The 15,385-nt window shown below is 39.4% G+C and overlaps 1 protein-coding gene across 3 annotated transcripts in view; it reads right to left on the bottom strand.

The window, feature by feature from the left end:
* Positions 1–15,385, bottom strand: part of ca16b (carbonic anhydrase XVI b) — a 118,047-nt gene that overhangs the window by 37,395 nt on the left and 65,267 nt on the right. For all 3 annotated transcript variants that reach the window (XM_030052085.1, XM_030052086.1, XM_030052084.1), the window contains 2 exons: positions 4,574–4,669; positions 870–936 (listed from right to left, as the gene is read on the bottom strand). In XM_030052085.1, the coding sequence (XP_029907945.1) occupies positions 870–936; positions 4,574–4,669 (163 nt within the window). The remainder of the gene's footprint in view (positions 1–869; positions 937–4,573; positions 4,670–15,385) is intronic.

Raw genomic sequence — 15,385 nt, 5'->3', positions numbered from 1 at the left:
AGTATCCATGTAAATAGAGCTGCCATGTCCCCAGCTGCAGCAGGGGATTACAAAATCATGCTAAAACACATCTGGCTATGGTCTGGTGGAGACATGGCATAACTCATGCATGCAGTAAAATAGTGACTCTAATTTAAGACCATATGCTTCCATGAGGCACAACTCTCTATGGCACAAAGCATTAATAGTTAAGTAAAGTGTAAATGTGAGCCTTTGTGAGATCTGGGATCTATGGGAGCATGTGCATCTGTGTGTATAAAATGGAGTGTTGTTTAATTGAGGCTCACATGCAATTAATGGTTTTGTCTCCTCATGCATGCTCCACAGAGGTCTCCCCCCATGGTGCTGCACTCACTAGTGAGTGGTGGTATCTTGCAGTTTCTGCCTCTCTTTGATGTCAAACTCTGCTCACAGCTTGCACAAATGTGGGATTAAAAATCAAGGCCAAGGTTAAGCATCGTCAACGAGTTTAACGAACATCCATACAGGAGTCCTAATCTTTGTTCAGTACAGACAGGGAGGAGCACAATGTCTGCACGACACTGCATTAACCTCAGTGACATTAGAAAGGACAAAACATCTGCAAAAGCAACTGCCATAGTGATTGTGTAGGGATAACTGCATCTTGATTGTTTGTGTGAGATAATTGTTTGCTGAATATGCCCCAAATTAAACCTGCAGTAATGTTCAACATCTAAGACAAGCAGCTCAAGAACTTGACAAAAAAGCTGTTTTAGAGAACAACCAGCAGTCATTGATCAAATTTAAGATGCTGCTGCTCAGGATTTGCACACAAATGCATTCACCACATGCTGTCAAAATAGTCTCTGAAGTAGAGACTGGGGGGATGTTACTTCACTGTTACTTACCATGATGCACCACCCCTTTCAGGCCCTGGATGATAGGATCCACAGCTGGATTGTCTTTCCGCCCCAGCTGCAGGAAAAAGGCAGAGAAAGGATTACAAGATAAGTATGATTAACTAAAATCATAACAATAGGGAAGTCAGCATGGACAAAATATCTCATCACAATGTTTTAAGTTGTCATCAAAATTCATGATATGCATTGCAGTACTTTTTCATTTTGCTTTGTTAAGGCTAGGTTTCAAGTTACTGAGAGGCAAAAACCAAATGATGAAAATATTCGATTTGCAGCCTTTAAAGAAAGCATATACAACAAAATGTTATAAATTACGAGTCTGAAACTAAAAAGTAAAAAAAAATAATAATAATAAAAAAATAATAATAACTCAAAAGCTTCGGCCAAAGGAGGTTTTCAAAACTATTTTAATTAATTCCGGTAATCACAGGAGATAACTGCCTAAAGGGCTTTATTGACCAGAAATCATGCAGCGTTACATAACTGTGCATTGCTCGGACCTAATTTCTTCTTCTCAGTGGCAAATGGGAGTGGAGATAATGGGAAAAAAAAAAAAAAATCTTTTCACTGCAAATTCAAACATCATTGGTGAGTTCAGCTTTGTCTGAATGAAACACTCACTTCCTCACTCATGTCTGTTAGGAAGAAAGTTTTGTAATTGAGTCTACATTTAGATTCATCACTTCCATTGTACTCAGAAGATTTCCTTCCAGTGACCACACCTGACACGAGAAATTAATTTGATTGAGGGGGAATGGGACATTCCTTGCTGCTGCAGCCCCAATTTGTGATTTATGCTGATAAGACGGGCGTATTTTCACATGACAATCTTGCCTAATGCAGATTGTGGTTGGCCTGCTATTTTCTTGCAGTATTCACAGTGCAGTTGTCAAAAGAGGACTCAAGGAAAACATGTGCTTCAAGGCATTTTGTAACAAGGGTCAAGCACTAAGAGCTATGAACAATTTATTCAAACCTTCAGTTTCAACTGTTTTGATAAGACCTATCCTTTGCCAGAACTACAGCATCCATTATGTCTTGCCATTATTGGACTTTTCTTTTCATATAAGGTGCTTTTATCAAACCCCTTAACTAGCCGTATCTAAGATCATCATATCTTGCCCGACCATATTGTAACAAGATACAAAATCAACCTCAGTTGAAATTCTGACTTTTCGAATACTGTTGACACATTATGTTTATAAAAACACCACCATACATACAGCACACAGCATTCATTAGGTCAGCCAATGCTCCACTGACAATCTGTTCACTTTTATCGTGTCTTTGATGCTTTGACTTTAATACAATATTGGAGATAGCTTTTATATATCCATCATCTTAGTATGCCCATGGAGCTGGTGCCATCTTGTGTGACCTGTACAAATCTATGAGGTCATTTGGCCATTAGCTATATATAGTGACTGACACCAGTGTGATCCCTCCTCATCTGTCAGACCTACTGCTAATTCTTTGTAATGATTGCAGTGATAAAACTGCTCAGCCCCACACTCCACAATATTCCCAATGTCCTACTTAGAGACAAGACTGGACAAAACAGTGTTGGGATACAGGGACCAATCTTCCTTTGCTCAACATTAATTCAGGTCAGTCAGGAGAGAATAATTGTGTGGAACTGAATGCTGAATGTGGATAATATGCACACCTTAGAGGCCATTAAAAGACCCTTGGGGAGCACAAAAAAACCTCTCCTCATTGATTAGATATGGTAAATCTGTGCCAATGCGTGAGCGTGTGTGTGTGCGCCCATTTAAAAACCCTTGCACTGTAAACTGCTATTCAGCGGTTTGTACATGGGGGTGCTAATTGCAGTAAGCGATAGGGCTGTCAGGACCCAGCGGAGGCATTTAGGTCCTTGTATACACGTGGTCTGTCACTGTCTGAGTGTAGACCTACATTACAAACACCTGTGTCCTCATTCCAGCCTTCCTCTGCCTGAGAAATGACCCCTGCCTATATACTGTTAAGCTGAATGTTGCTACCAAATGCTTACACCCATTATGAATTGCAGAAATTTTGTTAATGGAAATTAAGAGTTTAACAGCGAGTGCGAATTGAACCTGGAGTTTCCAGTGCTGGTTTATGCTGAGGGATGGTTCACAAAAGTCTGATATGCTTTGCAGGTGATAAATGAATTAGAGCTAGTCTTCGTCATTAAGAGGTTACATGCTAATAACTTTGGTGAATTAAACGGCTATTTCTTGTATCTTAATTCAAAAGAGCTCAGCGGGCACTCTATCATGTGCCACTAAACACACAAATAATCATCAACTGGTGAACAGAAACTTTTCCTTACCAATAATCACAGCACAGGTGCTCATGGTCATTAAAATAAATCTTCTAAATAATAAATCACCTCAAAAATATAGTCTTTTCTTATCCTGTTGGCCTCAAAAAATTCTCCATGCTTTCATCTCGTTGCGTTAACACTGCTGAATTCCAGCTCTCCAGGTTGCAGCTGGTTCATAATGTAGCAGCAAGGCTCGAAACCAAATCAATAAGATGGGACTGCATTTTAGCAGCTCAGCATTGGTTGCCTTTTAGTTGTAGAATTGATTTCAAGATTTCAGTTAGAACTTTTACGGCAGAGCTACATATCAGAACTTTTAAGGTGAGGTCTGACAGAGCATAACAGAGCAAGTTATTTTAAGGGCTCAGCTTTTAACTAAAGGTGACCGAGCCTTCGCAGTCAGAGCTCCCAAGTTCGGAGCTAGGGATGGCCAAATCGATGTCATCTTTGGAAAAAAAAAAAAAAAAAAAAAAAAAAACACACACTTCTCAAAGCACACTTTACCTGAAAGCCTGTCATAATGTACTTGTCAAGTCCTGCTTCATCTCTGTTGTATTTTCTTTAGTATTCCTTCTTTAGTATTCCTTCTAACTTTTAACTTTTTTATCCCTTTAATTTGATTTATTCTAGGGTTAGAAATATATATATATATATATATATATATATATATATATATATATATTTTTTTTTTTTTTTTTTAAGGCTGACACGCACATACACATTTCTAAAATCCTCATAGATCCTCATATAAAAAAAATCTTTAAAATCATTAGACTGATTACTTAGTCTGACCTTAATTTATTCACTCATCTTTTGTAAAGCACTTTGTAACAGTTGTTTGGAAAAACACTGTAAAATGTGTAATAATGACAACATTATTACTATTTTTTTAATCTTGTGAAAATAATTGTTTTCCACTGAGGCAGTAACTTCCCACAACTGAATGTGAAGCCATCACAATGTTGAATTTCATGAGAAGCTGTGTACCTCTTTGAAAAGACCTGTAGAGAGAGAGTACGTAGCTTTAAGGCGATGGCAGCAAAGGAAGTGCTTGCACTTTGACTTGAGCTTCTCCTACAACATAATGGTTCCCTGAGGACACAACAGCCAATGGACTAGCACTGCCACAGCAACCTTGGTTTCTACAGACAGAAGTGAAGTCCTGGAGCCTGTGTCCTGTCTGTGTGTGTGTGTGTGTGTGTTTGTGTGTGTGTTTGTGTGGTAATAGATAAGTAGTGGGTTGACAGGAAAAAGTCTTTGTGGGCATATACCTCAAGAGAGCAATTAATGTTTTGTAAGCACATTCATTACTGCAGTTCTTGGTTTCTAATGAGCCCTTCATCCTGGGCTTCGGCCCACCTGATGCCCTGTCGTACTGTACCTCAAAGAAGACCGCCATGGCAGCGATGATGCGTCTTTCCTTAATGGCAGCACTGAGGCTGTCAAAGTCATCTGAGTTGTAAAGGTAGATCTGCATCTGTGAAGGGAAACAGAGCATAAATAGGTTGAGGAATGGACAAGGAGCACTCCTGTCATCAATCATTTCGACACAATGTCAAGGATATGATGAAAAGCAGTTCTGAGGGGCATAAAAGAGGGTTTATTTATCGCACATATCAAATCTCCCATAGTCTTTGACATTCCTTTTTGTGTTCTGTCACTTCTAGAAAACACTGGAGTCATATAATATCCTATTCCTCACTGTCCTTACAGTAACATTCATGTGGAAAGGGGGATGACTGCAGGATTGCGTTCTTTTCATGCAGTGAGATCTAACAGAATGGCATGCCTCTAATCGTTGCTCCCAATTGCCTCTAATCAGGCATGATACCTTTTCTGAATTCACAGTGCGACTTTGGATGTGTGTGGATGTCGTGCACAGACTGTATCCTGCATACAGTGATTCGGGTTTTCTACAAAGTGATTTTCATTCCCTTCAAGCAGAAATATTAAGGTTGGGATGATCAAAAACTGCAAGTCATTCTAAAAGTTTGGGATCGGGAGTTGTCTATTAACCTACTGGCTTGAGCTTCTGTACTATTAAATGGCCCTTGCACATCACTGAACCAAGTTAATTAGCAGTGAGAAAAAGCTCCTAGATGTGGATTAAATGTAAGAGAATGTTTGCCTCTTTATCTTCAAGGAAAATTACAACCATATACCATCATCCATAGCTTAGTGCACCGACAGCACATATAGAAAATAAAAGTAAATAGGATTAATCCATACATACCATAGGCCTATAGCAAGTACAAAGGGAAATGACTCAATCCTGCTAATTTAAGTGAATCACTTTCCTTCAGAGTTCCTTTAAACTGTAGCCTTAATGGAACCAATTCGTTGTCTGTCTGAGAACTCTGCCAGAACGGGCACTGGCCATCCATCACCATTCAAATGTTATTAACTACATTAACCAATTAGGTTTGGCCCCCTTAGACTTCATTTACTCACTGAGACTGGCACACGTGATTTGCTCCTGTTTAAAACACATTTTGGTAAAACTTGATATTCAATCATACAATATTTTCATAGCAGCCTGTCAAGGCAAATGTAGCCACAAGGAATCAGAATTACTTTGTTGCACCTTTATAAGAGCCAGGATTTGTGATGGATGGTTTGTTGGTTGGTGGATTTATTTGTTTGTGTGTAGGACTTTTTGTAAGTGCAGTGCTTACAGGAATTATGGTACATGCTCTTTGGGTTGCACAGAGCTCTGTGTTGAGTGAAATATAATGTGCACTCATACACCAGGCAGTGTAGCAGAAGTCAGACAAGCACAAGCCAGCTCTAGCTTGCTGCATGGTACATTTACATACCAGGAGGTAGCTTGGGTGATTTTGTGGTAGCTAAGTCAACACTTATTAAATATTTTGTTCAGTGATTCTCTCAAGCCAGGCGCGAACTACATAAACAAGTTTTTGAGATCTGAGACAAAGCCCCAATGTCAGAGCCAACTCGGTGCACACAGCTGTCACCGGAGCTCATTAAGTTTGAGCGGGTCACAGAAGCGGCCTGACGCAGTCTTTGGGACGCTTCAGATAAAGACATTTTCATAGATGTTTTATTTTGTCAGCACAAAGTCTGTGACGCTCCTGTATTGTGAGATATGTAAGACACATTTTGAAAAAAAAAAAAAAAAAAAAAAAAAAAAGCGAGCAACCAACCGGTGATATCTTGTGAAGCAGGGAAACAGGTAGGAAATACAAGACAACACAACATATTTGAGCTTTAGAATTTACCTCTTGTTCTCTATGTAGAACAGACAACCTCTGCTGCCCGTGTCTTCCCAACCATTTCTCATCCAAATTTGGCATACAGCCCTGTTCTTTATTTTTTTTCTTTTTCTGCACAAACGAGCAGAACGCAACAAGTGCAGAAAGCTGCTCTTATTTCTCGAGTTCCATTTTACCATGGCCAGGTGAAAAACAAAGCCACGTTTGGCATCTGTTTTCACAAGACTGCAGGGTATCAAGGTCCCTTACAACTAAATCCAAGTGAGGAATCTTTTAATGCGTGACGCCCATCTGTGCCACACCATTTAGTGTGCGCACCACGTCGGCAAGACAAGAGACTACGAGAAATGTGGTTGTTCAATGTGAGTGCTAGAGACATCTTAGGATTTTCACAGTCGTGCAGTTAGCACTTGGCATTAGTTACAACAGCACTGTGCTTTTGTGTTAACAGGTGGAGATTTTAAAGGCAACACAGTTTCACCCACTCCAATCCGCCCCCCTTCCACCTGAGTATCTATAAAGCACCGGTGCAGCTGCTTTCCCAAAAAGAGTAGTGCCACAAAATGTTCTGGCATTGTTTCAGATAATATAAACAGCTTATAGAGATTCACATTATAGAGTATACTGATAGACATGTTATAAGAAAAACAGAACCTTAGACTCGGTGCCAGACAGGATGATTCATCACAAAATATAGTTACCTATTAGCAGATGAAACAGCAACATTAAAGGTTCACTGATCACTCAGCATGTCTTTGTACAGCTTGGCATTTTGATAATTTTGAAGGGGTTGAGTGGGCCTACTGGCAGCAGGTAAATGCACACCACCTGTCACAGTTACAGTCACTGTCATGTGTTGCTGGCTTCAGTGTGAAAAGCCTGTTGGTGTTTTGGTCCTGTGGTGGGGTTCATTATAGAGTTCACTCACAGAGTTGATCATGTATTATTGGTGCTGCTGCGGTCAAGGCAAAGTAACAGGCCATGAACAAATGCTGTTTCTATCACTAAATGGGGAGGTGGTCCAGGTCAATTAGTGTTGACTCATTTGAGAATCAACTTGTGTGTAGCTGAAATGCATGCAATGCTACTCAAGCTTTTTTTCCCCCTGAAACTTGTGAACTGTGTGCAATCTGAAGCATATGCACTCACCCTAACACTATTATTCACACGTCCGAGTATTGTGTGAAAACACATACCCTTCTGTGGTGCAATTTGTAACCCATGTATAATTAATCTAACCTTGGTGACACCCTAATATATTATTAGAACAGATCTCTCTGTGGTGTCCTTAGGGGGGAGGGGGAAAAAAAATCATGCTTTCATTTTTCATTGTGCTGTTTGAGCAAACAGGTGGTCCATCTATCGATTTCCCCACTTCACTTCTATGAAAAAGACCACGGTTAGATTAATGTCAAGCTCCGGAGTCACAGGCTGAGCAGCCCATTGGTCTTTACATAACAATGCTACAAAAGCAGAGCAGGGCCTCGGTGAAGCTCACTGAATTTCTGAGTATACAGTTTCATCACCCGTCTGCATGTATATTTATGTGTGTGTTTTCATGCTACTGGGGAGGTGGGATAAGTGCTTTTGATTTTGTTCCACTGTAAGAGTAAATGCTTTATATAATGTGTAGAATGCATCTCAGGGCTGATTGTGACTCATTTTGAGTGCAGAGATAATTAGACAGCAGATTGGAAAACAGCCCCGTTTAGCAGAGACAAATAAGCCCTGAAGCTCAACCTCCAAGGTCACGCTGCTCAGCTTTTAGAGAAGAACAAAACCTATACAGAACAACATAAAAGCCAACCAAACACAAAAAAGGATTAGTCATCGGGTACATAAAATATAGTACACGGATAAACACCTAGCAATTTTCTACACATGCAATGACAGATGTAATATAACTTCAAATACATCAAATTCTACCGAGCTATAATTATGAAAAATGAAAAATGGCCACATCTTGCATGATGAGAACAGTCAAATGCCCAAAGGCTAGGGATCTTGTATTCTTTTCCATTCAACCATTCATCACTTGATTTCATTCTTTCACCTCCTGGGCAAGAGTGAAGAGGAATATATTATATTGCTATGTGTATGCAAGCTTTTATGGGTTTTAAGAATAATTTTGCAAAAGCAGCCTCCCTGCTCTCTGTGGTATATGTTTGTGTGTGTGGTCTACTGTGTACTTATAGAGTCAGCAGGAAACATAACATGATCTATTTTACTTTGCTGATGCTGTGGAATGAATATTCTTCCTTCCACTTCCTGTAAGAAAGGTCAAGCGTAACTATGGAATGTGCATTTCCTATGAGGATATGTATGGTTTAGCTGCAGTGAGGCACTCTGTGGTAGGCTCTGTTTATTATAATGTGCCACTTCCTCACTCTGAGTCCGTCTCAGGAGTCAGGGGACATTTCCCCATGATGTCACTTACGGCGCCTCAATCTCTGTCAAAAGGCACGCCAATCCCATCAGCGCCGCATGCTTTAAAACAGAATAAATGTCATATATTGATGCAATGTCACTGCAATGAGACATTTCAAATGAAGTCTGAAAATATACTGGACTTTGTTTCCAACTAAATGTCAAAGCGATTCACACTGATATGCATTCAATGTCATTCAGCACATAAGGAGCCAATCCCAATTCCTTTCCCTTGGCCCTACCATTTTACCCTAGTCCTCCATTTTGCCCGCTCCCAGACAGGGTAGGTCGTCCTGTTTCTTTTGGGGATCAAGGGGTAGTGATCATCTGGCCCTCCATATGGAGCCTTTCCATATGCAGACTACATATGCAGGGATGTGAGAAATACAGAAGAAATGCCAAGAAGGAAGTCCATAAGTATGGCATTGTAATTGCAAACTAATATGCAACCTTAGTCTAATGCAGATGCAATGAAACGTGTAAATGGTTCTTTATGACATGCATTTCACAAAAATCACAACTGACAATGTCAATAAGTTGAAGAGTTTTTTTTCCACATCCCATGAATGAGGTTTGAAAATTTAAACCCAACAGTGTCCAGCTGTTGTTCCCCACTCCTCTGATGTCAGTGCAGGGCAGTGGGAATTTCTATGGTTACAGGAATGCTGTCCTGCCCTGTTTTGTGCTGAATACAATGGTCTAAAGAAGAACATAAGCCTGGTAATTAGGCGTTATGGTGCCGTTTTGTCTGATTTGTCTTTATCCAGACTCATTTCCCCTCTACTGTATTGATAAACATAGAACGTTTGTATGTATTATGGCTGCTGATGACGTACAAAGTGGTGTCCCATTTCCTAAGATTTCAACCCCAGTCCTTTATGTTTCTTAATTGTGCAAATGGGAAATTGCCATATTTATCACATTTGATGCGCACCCCTCCCCCCTCTCTCACTCTGGTTGGGGCACTGGGCCAGTCAACTTGAATGGTGGCCTGGAGGAGTAACAGATTAAGTAGGCATGACTACATGAGCCCCTCAGGTTGTGGGACAACCTCACCAACACCTTGTTAGATTTCACTAACAATCCTGCTGCCAGTTTTGCTTATTTTTGTTTCCCTTTAGCATTTTTGCCAGCATCTCAGTAAGATAGCATATACTTCATCGGGGCCCCACTGAAGAAACTTGGCAGACCAGCACTGCAAAATGCACCATTCTGTGTTACCTTTACAGAATTTGCTTTGTCTTTTAGAATGCATGACTGCAAATTACTAAACAGGATACAGGTATGGAACTGGATATGCACTGAAAAACTGAAATCACTAGCAGCCAAAACACTCTACACAAAAGCTACAAATCTGCATTTAACATCTATCAAATACAGTTACAGGGCATAATTTTCTTATTATTCATCGCCATTTTCTATTAACCACCATGCTTGTTTAGCAAAGTGAATTCCATAGTCTAATTTGGAACCACAGCATCAAAGGAGCTATATGCGCAACAGTTTGCTAATGGCTATATATAATCCAACGCCCTTTAACACTAGGTTGAACACAAAATGATGAAGGGAAAAAAAAAATCTAATTACTCAGCCGTTCAGCATCAAAAGCCTTGCCCGTAGGGACAGCTCCACAGAACAGGGCCAAGAAACAGACACAGCAGAGACCTAGCTGCAAGTTAAGAGATAGGGCAGAGAGGTACAGTAACAGCCACTTCCTGTTCTGAGGCACTGTGGGCATATTTACACTAATTATTAACCGTTTGACAATCTGGAAGGATACAAGCTGTTGGAACAACCCCTCAAAACTCCAAAGTATGGAACAATTGCAAATACATTTTGGAGAGCGAGGAGCAATGACATACAAAAAAATTCAAAGACAGTAATAGCTCATTCCCTGAACCAGGTTAGAATGAGGCATCTTCCTTGACTTAAAAGTACTGCTTGAATACATGGATCAATAAATCAATTAGGGACACACTGGGCGAACATTTTTATGATCCAAATCCAGCACTTAATCTGTCTAGAACCGGATCCAGATCCCAGATGTAAAGCAGTTGTTTAAGTAAAAATCCCCCAAAATAGTAATGTTAGTATTCTTATATACTGTATGCCTGACATTAAGGTCACTCAAAGCAACGTCAGTATCAGACCAGCTCTGTCCTATCAATATGTGTGCCAAATCAATAGCAAACAACATTCATAGCTGGTCACTGGTAAAGAATGAGATCCAGATCTGGACCAATGGCCAGACGTTTCAATGACAATGATGTATCAGAATATCTAGCTGGCTTTTCTCAATTTGTTGTCACACCATATATTCTACTTAAATGTTACAAGAAAATATTGCAAAATTTCAATCCTTTTCATTTCATTATGGGGGCACACATGTAAAAAATGCATAACTTATCAATACCTTCTGTGTCTCATAAGATTGCCCAAGCAGCTATGAACAGTGCCTTGGGAAGACTTGTTCACAAATAGAGGAATGGGTGCACTGTGTCCTCTTGGTTTGGCTCACAAGCAAGCCAGTCTGAAAGACAATGGAATATAATGAGGACCACATGGACTAAAATTACTTTTATTTTTTGAAGTGACAAATTGGAAGTTACTTATTTGAGTATGATTAAAGAGAAAAAACATGAAGAAACTCAGCACGTAGAAGAGGAGGAGGCTGCAGCAGCTGAGGGAGAAGCCTCGCTGGCCAGTGAGGGCTACAGGCAGAGCAGCCTCGTTGCCCAGGTGACTGGTGCTGCAACTGCATGCTCACATGGGCAGCAACTTTATCACTGTAAATGATGGAAATGTGTGCTCACAGAGACAGAGGAGGAATGGTTGTGCTGCCAGGAGTACCACCATGCAAAAATATTAGAATATAGTTATTATTGCATCCTAAAGGTACTTTTAAAAAATATTTAGCAATTGCTGTAATCAGTTATGATGGCCCAGAATGAAATTGCTGTAAAACATTTTCACTTGATCAACACTGTGAACCAACTGAAGTGAGTCATGGAATAAAAAGGTGCACAATGCATGCTGGGGGTCACAGTATTTTCGGTAGGAACGACTGAAGCCAGTTTGTATCACCCATCTGTTATCTGTTGCTTTTCCAGGACCGGGCTGCGATGGCAGTGGACTGAGGGCAAGGCATTTTCTCTGGTTGTACTGCACTAATTCCAAAAATATTTGCACATGCAAACTATAGAAATGTACAGTTCACATAATGCAGGCTATTCCAGAGGTGAAATTATTCCTTAACATGTTCTCCTGATATAAGGTTTCAACGTTTCCTCTTAATGACTAATGTCAGATACAATACATTAATATGGTCCTTGATGGATTTTAGTTGCTACGATGAGTACTTTAACTTTGAAAAAAGACTTCCCTTGAAAGAATATTATCCAGTTGTTTATAGCAATATCAGGAACGCTTTGTGAAGCAATCTAGGGCCAAATTGTTCTCTTGAGTGCTGAAAAACTGTCCCAGTACCAAACTGCAGCCAAAAAGGATGTTTCTAAGGGGGAAGTAAAATGCACGCTGGAGAGATTTTCACATACCGAGTGATTTTCATCCAAAGCAGGACTAGGCGGACCTAGAACAAACACACCATCTGAAGACCAGCATATCAAACTCACATCTTTATAAGACAGAACAGCGTCTGCATCGAATGCACAAAGCCAACTGAAGGAAGACTGCTCTGCCCCAATTAGTAAATTACAGTCAAAAGACAATTGGCAAATTGGCCTTGTTGGAAGAGGAGCAGTTTCCAAACCTTTTCTTTGATGATAAAACAAGCCTTCACATTTAGCATGGGACAAACAATACCAAATTACACTACTGAAGACTGGAAGAAAGTCATGTTTGCAGATTAGTAAAAAAAAATATCTTTACAGTTGCTTGTGTAAAGTCACGCTACAAGACAGATTACATACAAATGCATAAAAACAAACAGACAAACAAGATGGTGGAAATATTCTGATGTGAGAATGTTTCACCTATTCCACAGTTGGTATACTCCACAAGATCAAGTACGCAAGAGAAGTGCCCCTCTATTCAGCAGAGGAATGCCAGTCCTTCTGGCTTAAATTTGCACTGAAGAGGATTCATTTTCCAGCAGGACAATGACCCTAAAAATGCATCGTAGTGAGGCGAGGCCTATTTGAAGTCCAAGGAAGAGGAAAGAGTGCTGACTTGCATGGGTTTTCCTCCACAGTCACCAGACCTCAAACCAACTGAATATTTTTGGGAACATTTGAAAAGAGGAAAGTGAAAATAAATAAATAAATAAAATACTGCAACATCACATAACACTCTGGGATGCTCTAAAAGAGTGGTGCAGTAATGTGGAATCTAAACTATTGAGGAAAAGATGTAGAATCGATGCCAGACAAGAGTGCAAGCTGTGATAAAGCTAAACAGTGGACACAGCAAACAGGGAAATTTTGACTTTCAGTAAATACTAATAAACTTGTTTTTTACTTGTTAGCAAAAAAAGCTGTATAGGGAAATACAAAATTATTTGAAAACCTTTCTTTTTCTGAGTTTTTCACCATTGACTGTGGTACGACCTTGTGGTTAAACAAACAAAAACTACAAGATTATCCTCTGATAACTCCATCAATACTTGTGAACACACACAACGTATTTTGGAATGTATGTCAGTTGTTCAATATTTTGAAACACACAGCTATTATGATTTTAAGTGATTCAAACATTTCACTACTCCAAACAACCTTTGTTTGCAGGGGTTCAGATGAGGTAGGTTTCAGAAAAGGACTGTAGAAATCTGGCAGTGTTTGCAACTCTTAAGACTTGAACATTGATGTCTTATAGACACACACATTGTATTGTTATCAAGGACTAGATCCAAAAGATGTTTCAGATTCATCAGGTTTTAGAAACAGTCATCAAGGATTTATTTATTTAATTATTTATTTTTTTACTGGGTTGGTAAACAGCATTGTGACTAAGGTGCATTTTTTGAAAAAGTCTATAAACTCTCTCTTAACTCTTTTTCATTTTGAGGTGGTCACTACTACATTTATCATTCTGATATGCCCATAATTTACTGACCAAGTTGTGATCAGTGACAGCTTAGGACAAGAACATGAGACCACGCTGGGCACATCAGGCACCAAAATGTTGTCACTGAAGAGTGGAAAACTGAAACCTTGTCTGACAAATACCAGGTTCTGTTGTAAAATGCTAATGGCTTACCTGTTGTCAAAATAGCCCTGCTATATATAATACTTATTACTTACTGTATTTATGTGTACACACACACACATTATAGACATACAATGTTGATGTCTCAGTATAAAAAAGTGAACAATTATTTATGTTTTTTGTACTTACAATAAACATTAATCACATAATACAGGAAAACACTATATACAACAAAAGATGAGGAAACAAGGATGAAAACATGCAAACGCAGACAGACAGATAGACAGACATACACACACACACATAGTATGCAGTCATATATAAAATTAAGATAATATAATACAATACAATTCAAAAGCGGAGCCTTCCTCCACTTCAGACAAATCAAATAAATAGGTGTAAAAAAGGGGACAAGTAATAACTGAGGGGAGAAGCTAAAGGTTGACTACATGTGTACATTAGAGTACACATTACACGGTCAACATTATTTACAGATACAGTTATTCAAACATAAGGCTAACCATGGCAGAGGTCGCACAGGACCATCCCAACGGAGTCTTAGCAGCGGCCCCATGTAGCCTTGCCAGAGAGGAATCAATGACCACAATGTTATGATAGTAACGTTTCCATGCCCGTTTCAGATCAGAGGTAGGGTCAAAGTAGCCTTTAAGAATAGCTTTCTTGGCAGGAGCAAAGGAGTCATTTTGGACCATATGGATAATTCTAACAGGAAATATCAAACCATAAAAATGGATGGTCTCAGGGGGAGATCTACCTTTAATAGCGTGTTCATTGTTCTTTTAATAAATACACAAGGGTCAACAACCACTGCGTACTCCCTGAACATATGGATTTATGTTCAAACTAATTTAGTTGACTCAAGACATGGTACAAGTTGTCTTTGGATAATTTCATTTGGAATCTGCGATTTTGAGTGATATGGAATCTGAACACATCTTTACTGTATCTGTTAGATGATGAGCACGGTTTTTAGTGGAGGAGAATACATTATTACAAACTACATTTCAGTCTATATGCATTCCAAACTTTTTGAAAGGCCATCCTTACTGAATACTGTATATCATTGAGGGTATAGATGATTCTGTTTGACAACTGAGGTTGGACAAAGTAACATCCTGATAGAATGCAACTCTTATACAAAATGGGGAGTATTTGTGAAATTTCAGAAGACCATTCAAATGTCTGCATGCTTGCCACCATACCTCAAGAGATTAGTTGTGTTTGTAGGCTTAAAAACAGAGGTCCAGAAGTTGAGCAGGATGAGTGTATGTTTAATCAATGGCTCTCCAAGATACTTGGGATGTGGGATCAAGACAGATTTTCATAAATTGTCGTTAAACAATACAATT

Source organism: Myripristis murdjan, chromosome 5 (genome assembly GCF_902150065.1).
Source record: "Myripristis murdjan chromosome 5, fMyrMur1.1, whole genome shotgun sequence".
Taxonomy (NCBI): domain Eukaryota; kingdom Metazoa; phylum Chordata; class Actinopteri; order Holocentriformes; family Holocentridae; genus Myripristis; species Myripristis murdjan.
The sequence above is the reverse complement of the archived record's forward strand: the minus strand, read 5'-3'. Positions and strand labels throughout refer to the sequence as shown.